Source organism: Pan paniscus, chromosome 10 (genome assembly GCF_029289425.2).
Source record: "Pan paniscus chromosome 10, NHGRI_mPanPan1-v2.0_pri, whole genome shotgun sequence".
NCBI classification, from domain to species: Eukaryota; Metazoa; Chordata; class Mammalia; order Primates; family Hominidae; genus Pan; species Pan paniscus.
In genome coordinates this window covers 45,252,826-45,263,457 of record NC_073259.2, presented here as the reverse complement: position 1 = coordinate 45,263,457, position 10,632 = coordinate 45,252,826, and the positions used below count along the sequence as shown (strand labels likewise).

The 10,632-nt window shown below is 48.5% G+C and overlaps 1 protein-coding gene across 3 annotated transcripts; it reads right to left on the bottom strand.

Moving 5' to 3' along the window:
• Positions 1-127: 127 nt before the first annotated feature.
• Positions 128-7,728, bottom strand: FKBP11 (FKBP prolyl isomerase 11). Of its 3 annotated transcripts, none has more exons than XM_003825817.6 (6): positions 3,715-7,728; positions 3,461-3,526; positions 2,976-3,063; positions 2,639-2,672; positions 2,198-2,268; positions 128-613 (listed from the first exon to the last, which is right to left on the bottom strand). In XM_003825817.6, the coding sequence occupies exons 1-6, from the start codon at positions 3,841-3,843 to the stop codon at positions 396-398; spliced, it is 606 nt and encodes a 201-aa protein (XP_003825865.1). In that variant the 5' UTR covers positions 3,844-7,728; the 3' UTR covers positions 128-395. The 3 variants fall into 3 exon arrangements, with proteins under 3 accessions (XP_003825865.1, XP_063449132.1, XP_003825866.1); XM_003825818.6 differs by lacking the exon at positions 128-613 and adding an exon at positions 972-2,020; XM_063593062.1 differs by lacking the exons at positions 3,461-3,526; positions 3,715-7,728 and adding an exon at positions 3,189-3,409.
• Positions 7,729-10,632: the final 2,904 nt, after the last annotated feature.

Here is a 10,632-nt window from a genome sequence, read left to right as displayed (position 1 = left end):
ATCTTTTCCATATTGGACAGAGCAGTTCTCTTTGAGGACACTGGGAACACTGTGGTCCCAGGGAATAGAGAGAACAGCTAGGCAACTACCAGGAGGCTCACTGCTCAATTAAGCATCCCTCCTCAGAATCAGGGCACCACGAGAGCCAAAACCCATACCTTAAGGACCTAGAGATCCTATGGGAAGACTCAAGACCAGGTCCTTACAGTCAGTTAGGACAGCAAGAGGAGGCCAGGGGAAGAGGTGATCCAGGGCCTACAACCACCCCCATGCCAGGCAAGATGCAATTCACAATGCTTTTTTCCTCAGCCCTTTACCTCATTCCCACTTTCAAAGGCAGTCTCAGAAAGTATCAGATGAAGAATGCAAAGAAGTTTTTTAAAATTTATTATTTATTATTTCTTTTTGCTCTTGTTTCGTTTCTCTTCCTTGAGCTTCTTTTTGGAGACTTTGGGTCTATTGGCCTTTCTGTATAGGTGATACCCAATGAGGCCCAGGAGGGCTGGCACCATGGCCATCCCTACCAGAGGCAAAATGCCCTTCACCAGCTTTAGCCAGTAGTTGGCTCGGATTAGTGCAATCAGCTCCACGTCATACTGCACCACTGCATCCGCTGGAGAGGCAGAGGGGTGGAGAGGGTTAGACTCTCTGCATTTTATCCAGGGCTCAGAATCTGAATGAAAATAGGGAGCGTAGGCCACAGCAAAGCCAACAACTATGAAGCTGACAAGATTTAAATGTGGGCTTGAATTCCTTTAGACAAGAGTAGAGGAGGATTTACGAGCAGAGTCCAGTGATAATCATGTTGACCCCAACTACACATGTGGCTTGGGTCCAGTGACAAGTCTTTGAATGCAGGAAAACTTTCTGTGAATATGAAATGTACAGGCTCTTCTCCATTTGTAAGTGGGAGAACCCTCTATACTAACTACTAATTTATTGTATTTCCAAATAACCACACGGATAGAGTCTTTGCAGGGCTGAAATTAAATGGATTTAAACTAGACTTTAAAAAATCAACCAACCAATGAGCACATTCAACGTGATTATGAGATAACAGGAGTTTCAACATAAGAGCTGAAGAGGAAGAAGGATGAGGATGCTGCTTAAGAAGTAAAGGGGTAGGTGGAACAGAAATGAGTGGGCAGAAGAGGTGCAAATAAGCAGCACTGGGAATGGGGAGGTAATAGGGCTTTGGGTAAAAGTTTCTCCTTGGTCCCCCTACCCTCCTTCCAGGCCTTCCTCTAAGCTGGAACTAGGATAAGAATTACGAGCCCAGCCAGGCGCGGTGGCTCATGCCTGTAATCCCAGCACTTTGGGAAGCCAAGGCAGGTGGATCACCTGAGGTTGGGAGTTTGAGACCAGCCTGACCAACATGGAGAAGCCCCATCTCTACTAAAAGTATAAAATTAGCTGGTCGTGGTGGCGCATGCCTGTAATCCCAGCTAGTCGGGAGGCTGAGACAGGAGAATCGCTTGAACCCAGGTGGCGGAGGTTGTGGTGAGTGAAGATTGCACTATTGCACTCCAGCCTGGGCAACAAGAGTGAAACTCCGTCTCAAAAAAAAAAAAAAGAAGAATTACGAGCCCAATACTCTGTGGAGTACAACACATTTTAGCTAATAGAACATTTGTTAGAACTGAAAGCAAAAGATATGCATCTTGGGAAATCTGTCCATCTCAACCCTTCAAAAATAGACATCGGCAGTGACCAATGATGGCTTTTAAAGTTATGGGGCAGACTTGGCTTTAACAGTTGCTTTTTGTTTTGTTTTGAATCACTTGACTGTGATTATTTTTACTGTCTCTTCCCTGATGGAGGCTGAAAGGAAGGGGTGGGGGGGTGGCTGTACAGCTGACACAGCGTAGAGTTGTAGAAAAGGGCAGGAAAGAAGTCCAGTGTTCTGGGAAAGGTGGTGGCACAGGCAGCAGACCCATGTGGCCCAAGCAGGTCTCTTCCCTAACAAGTTACTGGCTGCTGGAGGTCATGCCAGGTGGCCTCATCAGGTTGTCTTTAGTCCCTGTTGGTGATATGAGGAGGAAAAAGGTGGCCCTGTAGATGGAGGCCCCAGCCACTCCTATCTGTCTAAACAAACTTGGTCTGGACCTTCTCAAGCATCAAACAAAGTATATAGCTCCTTATAGCTCTTAGGGACTGGGTATTTTGATGGCCTGAGAGAGAGTCCTAGTCAGATTACCTGGGACAGATGGTGGAAATCCCCGTTTTCCATAGGCCAAGTGAGAAGGAATGATTGCCCTTCGCTTCTCTCTGAGGGAAGGAATGTCAGTCACAGCCAGAGGCAGGAGAGGTAGGCCAGCAGCCTCAGTCCAGCTGAAGCTCCTTCAGCAAAACCCCCTGGATCTTCACACCCAAAACACGAATTTTTCCACCTGAACACCAAACAGGCTGGCCAGCAAAGGTGTCCATCTCCCCATGTGCCTCAACTCCCCCGACAAAAGCAACAGCGCAAGAGGCACAGAGGCTTTGAATGCCCTCAGAGGTCCCACTGACCTGGACCTGTCCAGTGGGAAGCAGGGTCCTTTATTCCACATTCTCCTGCTTAAGGAGCGAGGATGGCTGAGAAAGCCTCTACCCATGCAAAGGGGGTACCCAGGCCCACCCCTGCCGAGATACTCACCCCACACACATGTCGAGAAGACTCTGCTCCAGACCTTGAAGAAGAAGACACAACTGAACTGGAAGCTATCCACCTTCCCCAAATCCCATGACATGAAGATCAAAGTCTTCCTCCTCCATCCTCAATTGACCTTTCCGTCACTTCTTAAATCTCTGGCTTCCAATAGGTATGGGACAAGTGGAGTACTAGAAGTGAGGTTTGAACCTCAGGAGGTAACTGGTAGAGCCCTAGGGTCTTACTCATTTCAGGGGGGATTTCCAGGGCAGCTTTGGAGCCGAAGAGGCTAAGAAAGGGCTTAGGTTGGGAAGAGGTGGAATGGGAGGCACAGGTCACATACCTGGAATCACCTGCTTTTGGCCAAGTTCTATAACCAGAGGGTCTCTGGTCAGGGAGGTGTCAATAATACGTCCATCTACCAAGCTTCCCTGGGGGGAGAGAGCATCAAGAGCATACATCTAGCACCCTCTCCCTCCCAGCAGGCGCGCAACACACACCTGGACCGCTGGGCGGCGGCAGCCCCCTTAGTGCGGCAGCCTAGCATTCCCCTTACCGCTGTAAGGAACAGGAAGCCCCAGAAGGCTGGCGCTTCTCGGAGATCTCTCCACCCTGCACTTCTCCGTGCCAGGTAGGAACTGGCAGAAAAGCAAGGAGGGAAAAGAGGCACGGAAGAGCAACGTCTCTCCCCTCGCCACGTGCTCGACGACCCCAGAGCCCCGAGTTTCTTCTCCCGAACCGCTTGCCACGTGTCCAAGCCAAAGCTGACGTGTTTCAGCAGAGCGCCGCCCCCTCCCAGGCCCCGCCCCGGCCCCCCAGACCCCTCACCGTGTAGTGTATGTGAAGCGTGTCTCCAAAAGCAGCGGGCTCGGCACATGGTTCTGGGGGCTCCACCTACGATCGGACTACAGGGGTCACGGATGCTCTTCCAAAGATCCCGTTCTCGCCCCTAGACCCGGCACCACCCCCAACTCAGTTCCCGCACTTCCTCTCCTCCCGGCTCCCAGGTTCGTTGAGACCCCAGTATTACCACCCCACAAGGCTAGGCCCACGGGGGCTGAGGGTCGGGACTATCTCCTCACCAGGGTCTCCACTTGGAGGGTCCGGACGGGACTTTCGGTTTCGAGCCCAGCCTCAGCCCGGCACACCGCCGCACTGAGCAGCAGCAGCAGCCGCAGATGGAGCGGGAGGAGTGAGGGGCGCAGGGTCATGACTGGGCGCGGGGCAGGGAGCCGGGGCACCAGGACAGGCTGTTCGGGTGGCGGCAGCTAGGACAGCGTTCCCGCGGCGCCCAGGCCAGACTGGACGGGACGGGGCGGGTCGCGATGCTAGAGCTCCTCCTCCTGCAGCCCTTCCTCCACCTTGTCCCCACCTCCGAAAGGGAGGAGGCCGAGGGGCGCCCTCTGTACCCTCCAAGATCCGGAGGGCGCAGGTTCTGACGCATCCGTTAGACGTTCTGTCCTATAACGTGGGTCGGGCCAAATAATAGCACCCATTTACGATTACCTACTGTGTGTCAGGAGCTAGTCTCTAATCCTCAAAACCACCCTGAAAGGTCGGCATGATTGTTTCCATTTTACAGATAAGGCACAGGGTGCTCAGGATGTGCCCAAGGTCATCAGGCTAGGTGGTGACAGAGACAGGATTCAAACCCAGGACTGCCTGAGTCCAACGTGGTTGCTGTCTGTTCTTCCAAGTTGTCTCCTTGTGGCTATCCTGGCAGTGTCTGGCTGGCAGACCCCACCCAGGCAGTTCTCATTCCTCTCCGACCTCCAGCTACTTCAGCTTGAATTTCTGGAGGTTATAGATCCAAGTATCCGAAATAAGGCAGGGGGCTGTCCTATCCCTGTCCTTTGAAAAGCTAGCTGAAAAGAGCAAGGAGCTGTTATCCTGTAAGAACAGGGTGAATCCCTGATATTTTCCTCTGGTGCTACTATTTCCTTTCTCCTTTCATCAACAAACTTCTCAAAGGGCAGCACACGTAATCCATTTATGTAAAGACTTCACTTTTTTTTTTTTTTTTTTTTTGAGATGGACTCTGTGGCCCAGGCTGGAGTGCAGTGGTGCCATCTCCACTCACTGCAACCTCCGCCTCCCAGGTTCAAGCGATTCTCCTGCCTCAGCCTCCCAAGTAGCTGGGATTACACCCGCCACCACGCCCGGCTAATTTTTGTATTTTTAGTAGATAAGGGGTTTCACCATGTTGGCCAGGCTGGTCTCAAACTCCTGATGTCAGGTGATCCGCCTGCCTCGGTCTCTCAAAGTGCTGGGATTACAGGCGTGAGCCACCAGACTTTTTTTTTTTTTTTTTTGAGGGGGAGGAGTTTTGCTCCTGTTGCCCAGGCTGGAGTGCAATGGCGCGATCTGGCTCACCGCAACCTCTGCCTCCCGAGTAGCTGGGATTACAGGCATGCGCCACCACGCCCAGCTGATTTTGAATTTTTAGTAAAGACAGGGTTTCTCCATGTCTGTCAGGCTGGTCTCGAATTCCCAACCTCAAGTGATCCACCCACCTCGGCCTTCCAAAGTGCTGGGATTACAGGTATGAGCCACCACGCCCAGCCCACTTTTTAAAAGTTTTTGTTGTTGTTGTTTGTTGAGACGGAGTTTCACTCTTGTCGCCCAGGCTGGAGTGCAATGGCACGATCTTGGCTCACTGCAACCTCCACCTCCCGGGTTCAAGCGATTCTCTTCTCTCAGCCTCCCGAGTAGCTGGGATTATAGGCACCCACCACCACGCCTGGCTAATTTTTGTATTTTTAGTAGAGATGGGGTTTCGCCATGTTGGCCAGACTGCTCTCAAACTGCTGACCTCGTGATCCGCCAGCCTCAGCATCCCGAAGTGCTGGGATTACAGGCGTGAGCCAATGCTCCCAGCCAACAGTCTTAACTGTACTCATTCTTCCAATCCACCTGCAACAACCTAGACTTCCTCCCTATCTCCTGTTTCTGTTAGTGGCTCTGCTACCAGCATTCATTCTTCTCTCATCTCCCACATCCAACGGGTCTACTCTGGATTCTCCTTCCAAAGTCTCTCCAGCTCTTCCCTTCCATTCCCATAGCTACAACCCTCCCACCTCAGGATAAGAAGCCTTCATTATCTCTCATTTGTATTGTTTAAAAAAAAAAAAGGTCCCCTCAGCAGGAGGGAATTTCTAGGGGTGATGAAATGCTCTATATTTTCAGAAGGATGTGGGTTACATGGGTGTATGCATTTGTCAGAACTTATCAAACTGTATACTTACGATCTGTGCATTTCACTGTTTGCGAATTACGTATCAAGATATTTTTTAAGTTAAACAAAAAACCCACAAAACTCCAAGTCTCCCTTAAAGCGGGATATGGCCAATTGACTAAGTTCTGGCCAAGAGAACATAAACAGAAGTGTTGGAAGTATTGTCCTGGACTTCCAAGAAGGCCCTTTAAAGAGTTAACTAGAAAGCGTCCTTCTGTGCTGCTCTCTCTCCCCCTAATCATCTTTCCTTTCGTCTGCTATCTGGAATGTAGATGAGATGAATTAAGCTCTAGAAGCCATATTAGACCATGAGATGACCATAAGGATGGAAGCTGCACGCTAGGATGGTGAAGCAAAAAGCATAAGTCCTTGTTAATTGCAGAGCCACCATGCCAGCTCTGGATTGCCTACCACCAGACACTTTTATTTTTCAGTTCTATCTGAAGCCCCATTCTTTGTGGGGGAAAAAAAAAGACTAGTCAAGTGCAGTAGTGAGAAGGGGGAAAGAGTAGTTCAATCTGTAACTGGCCGTGAACAACTGAGATGCCTATCTTCAGACCAGCTGCCAGATACCTTTTTTTTTTTTTTTTTTTTTTTGAGATGGGGGTCTCTGTCATCCAGGCTGGAGTATAGTTGTGTAATCTTGGCTCACTGCAACCTCTGCCTCCTGGGCTCAAGTGATTCTCCTGCCTCAGCCTCCCAAGTAGCTGGGACCACAGAGGCATGCCACCACACCCGGCTAATTTTTAAATTTTTTGTAGAGATGGGGTTTCGCCATATTGCCCAGACTGGTCTCGAACTCCTGGAGTCAAGTGATCTGCCCCCTTCGGTTTCTTAAAAGTGCTGGGGTTACAGGCGTCAGTCACCACGCCCAGCTCACCTTTTTTTTTTTCTTTTGACCGAGTCTCGCTCTGTTGCCTGGGCTGGAGTGCAGTGGTGTGATCTCGGCTCACTGCAACCTCCACCTCCTGAGTTCAAGCGAGCATATCTGGCTAATTTTTGTTTATTTATTATTTGTCTATTTATTTGAGACAAAGTCTCACTCTGTCTTGCCCAGGCTGGAGTGTAATGCTGTGATCTTGGCTCACTGCAGCCTCCACCTCCCAGGTTCAGGCAATTCTCCTGTTTCAGCCTCCAGAGTAGCTGGGACTACAGGTGTGTGCCACCACACCAGGCTAATTTTGTATTTTTAGTAAAGATGGGGTTTCACCATGTCGGCCAGGCCGGTGTTTAACTCCCGACCTCAAGTGATCCGCCTGCCTCAGCCTCCCAAAGTGCTGGGATCACAGGTGTAAGCCACCATGCACGGCCCCCAGACACCTTTTAAGTGAGGCAGAAATAAACTTCTATCTTGCTTTTTTTTTTTTTTTTTTTTTTTTGAGACAGAGTCTCACTCTGTTGCCCAGGCTGTAGTGCAGTGGTGCAATCTCGGCTCACTGCAAGCTCCGCCTCCCGGGTTCACGCCATTCTCCTGCCTCAGCCTCCCAAGTAGCTGGGACTACAGGCGCCCGCCATCACGCCCAGCTAATTTTTTGTATTTTTTTTTTTTAGTGGAGACGGGGTTTCACTGTGTTAGCCAGGATGGTCTCGATCTCCTGACCTCAAGATCCACCTGCCTCGGCCTCCCAAAGTGCTGGGATTACAGGCGTGAGCCACCACGCCCGGCCTTTAAACTTCTATCTTGTTTAAGAAAAGAAAAAAAAAAGTCTTGGTGTGGTGGCTCACACCTGTAATCCCAACATTTTTGGGAGGCTGAGGCAGGAGGATTGCTTGAGGCCAGGAGTTCAAGACCAGCCTGGGCAACATGGCAAGACCCTATCTCTACAAATAATTTAACGATTAGCTAGGTATGGTGGTGTGTACCTGTGGTCTTAGCTACTCAGGAGGCTAAGGTGGGAGGATCACTTGCGTCCAGGAGGTCAAGGCTGCAGTAAGCCATGATCACGCCACTGCACTCCAGCCTAGGTGACAGAGACCTTGTCTCAAAAAATAATAAGCCCCTGATCCCTAGCCTCTCCCTACTTTGGACCACTGTGTACACTGCTGCTATCTACAGTTTCAGTCCCATCATCTGCCCACTAAAAAGCCTACCATGGCTTCACATTGCCCACGTGAATAAAATTCCAACTCCTTGACATGACAACTGAAAGCTTGTCATCCAGCCCTAATCTGCTTTTCCAAACTTGGCTTTTATTCCATTAAACTGAATCCCTCTTAGAGACAGGAACCTCATGTTTCTCATTTCTAAATCTTCATTGCTAGTATAGTGTCTGACACATCAATGCTCAGTAAATGTTTGTGAATTGAGCCAAATTCCCTTCCTGCTCATGGACTGTGGTCTGGCATCAGACAAACCTACATCTTCTGTTTCCATCTCTGTGCCTGAACTCATACACTTCTTTTACCTGTCAAGCTCCCTCCAGGCTAAGCTCAAATATCATTTCCTCTGTGAAGTCCTGATTCTCTTAGCTAGGATCTCCAGGCATACACTTGTGGACATTATTATATTTTTCCTTTTGTTGCAGTTATTTGTGTATGCCCCATTCCTCCCTTCCTATCTCCCCCAAAGAGCCAGCTAACTGATGGCAAGGTCAAGGTTGCAATCATGTCTGGAGCTAAGTACTAGCTACACGATAGCCTCCAAATAATAGATTCTAGACAGTATGTTTTACTTTGAAGAAATTATACTATGAAATACTGAGAAGCCATTAAAAGGAGATCTAATTACACTAATATAGAAAATCTCTAAGACAAATGTATATATACCCTAAGTAAAAAAGCAAGTAGCAGAATAACAGATGTGATATAAGCCCATTTATATTTTAACCCCTCCACAAACATGTGTCAGCACATACATTTAGAAAAGGAACTAGAAGGATGCACATCAAATAGCTGAGGATGGTTACGTTTGGGCATGGGAGAGAGAAGAGTAAGGGGAATGTCCCACATGTTGCTCTGTATATTTTTGTATTGTTTGGATCTTTTACAATAGAAATTACTTTGGTTATAAAAATAATTTTTTTCCTGCTCAGATGTTACTTCTCAGGTTATAAAAATAATTTTTAATATTAAATATTACACGAATAAACAAGATATATAGCAATACAAGGGAATGAGTGGGAGGTGTTAAATAAGTTGTGCTAACAGAGCTAAAGGAGCCAACGTGGGGAAAAACTATACAAGTCCTTGTGGTTGCAGAGGGCACAGGCAGCTTTGTGGAGGAGGTGAAACTTGAGCTAGATCTTGGAGTGGGATTTTTAAACAAGTGAGAAAGGAGGTGAAGGCAGAGGGCCAGATGTTTGGGAAAAATGAATGGACTGATTTGGCTAAAGTAAGGGATTTGGCCAGAGACTAGAGAGAGGTGGCTGGAGAGGGAATTAAGGGCTAGTTGTAGGCCGGGTGCAGTGGCTCACGCCTGTAATCCCGCACTTTGGGAGGCCGAGGCGGGCGGATCACGAGGTCAGGATATCGAGACCCATCCGGGCTAACACGGTGAAACCCCGTCTCTACTAAAATTACAAAAAATTAGCCAGGCGTGGTGGCGGGTACCTGTAGTCCCAGCTACTCGGGAGGCTGAGGCAGGAGAATGGCGTGAACCCAGGAGGCGGAGCTTGCAGTGAGCCGAGATCGCGCCACTGCACTCCAGCCTGGGCAACAGAGCAAGACTCCAGCTCGAAAAAAAAAAAAAAAAAAAAAGGCTAGTTGTGAAGAACCTTGAATGTCAGACTAAGGCAGTGGGAACACATTGCAAGTTTCTAAGCAAAAGGATGACACAGCATACTGCACTGATGTATCAGCAGACTCGAACAGTGTGGTGAAGGTGGAAGGCTATTGTCTTATCCAGGTCTGAGGCTCTGTTCAGTAACCTGAAGGGGAAGAGGAGTGGAGTAGGAGAAGGTGGTAGTAGAAATGGAAAGGGCAAAACTATTAAACACAATATCCACCCACAGGCAGCACAAGCCCATCTGCACCCTGGAGGGACCAGAGAAGGAGCTTTTTCCTTAGATCAAGTTAGAAGAAATCCAAACAACAGAGAAAGGTGAGATGATTCTTGGAAAGATAGGAGAGTTGGCCCACCCCTGGCTGGAGATACAACTTAATCACAGAACCATTGCTAGAAAAGCCTCCACACTCAAAGCTGTCTCTGTCAGTGTGTAGGAGAAACCCTACCACAGTACCTGGGCTTCCAAGACTCATGGGGCACCCACCATGCCCAGCCTGATTAAAGACAATGGTGTTTATTAATTCATCCATTTGTTCATCAAGGTTGCATGACTATTATGTGCCAAAGAATAAGCAGAACACTGCTCTTTAAATGTTCTTAAGTGTTTATTTATAACAGGTTGTTAATAAAGTAAAAGCCTGAGTTGGCATATACAAATTTGGGTTTAAAATTTGATTTTGGTTGAGACAGGGTCTTGCTGTGTCACCAGTGCGGTGGCGCAAACACGGCTCACTGCAGCCTCAACCTCTCAGGCTCAAGCAATCCTCCTGCCTCAGCCTCCTGAGTAGCTGGGACCACAGGCACGTGCCACCATGCCCAACTAATTAAAAACATTTTTTTTTGGCTGGGCACAATGGCTCATGCCTGTAATTCCAGCACTTTGGGAGGCTGGGGTGGGAGGACTGCTTGAGCCCAGGAGTTTGAAACCAGCTTGGGCAATATAGTGAAATCCCATCTCTATTTTTTTTAAATAAAAGTAAAATATATATATATATAAAATATAAACATATAATTGTATATATATCATATAAACATATAATT

Bases quoted from the DNA above. Each gene is read 5' to 3' on its own strand.
- FKBP11 (XM_003825817.6), bottom strand. From the start codon at position 3,843: ATGACCCTGCGCCCCTCACTCCTCCCGCTCCATCTGCGGCTGCTGCTG. The intron at 2,269-2,638 runs GTGAGTATCTCG...TCCTTCCCTCAG, and splicing joins CTTCTCGACATGTGTGTGGG to AGAGAAGCGAAGGGCAATCA. The intron at 614-2,197 runs GTAATCTGACTA...CTGCCTCTCCAG, and splicing joins ATTTCCACCATCTGTCCCAG to CGGATGCAGTGGTGCAGTAT.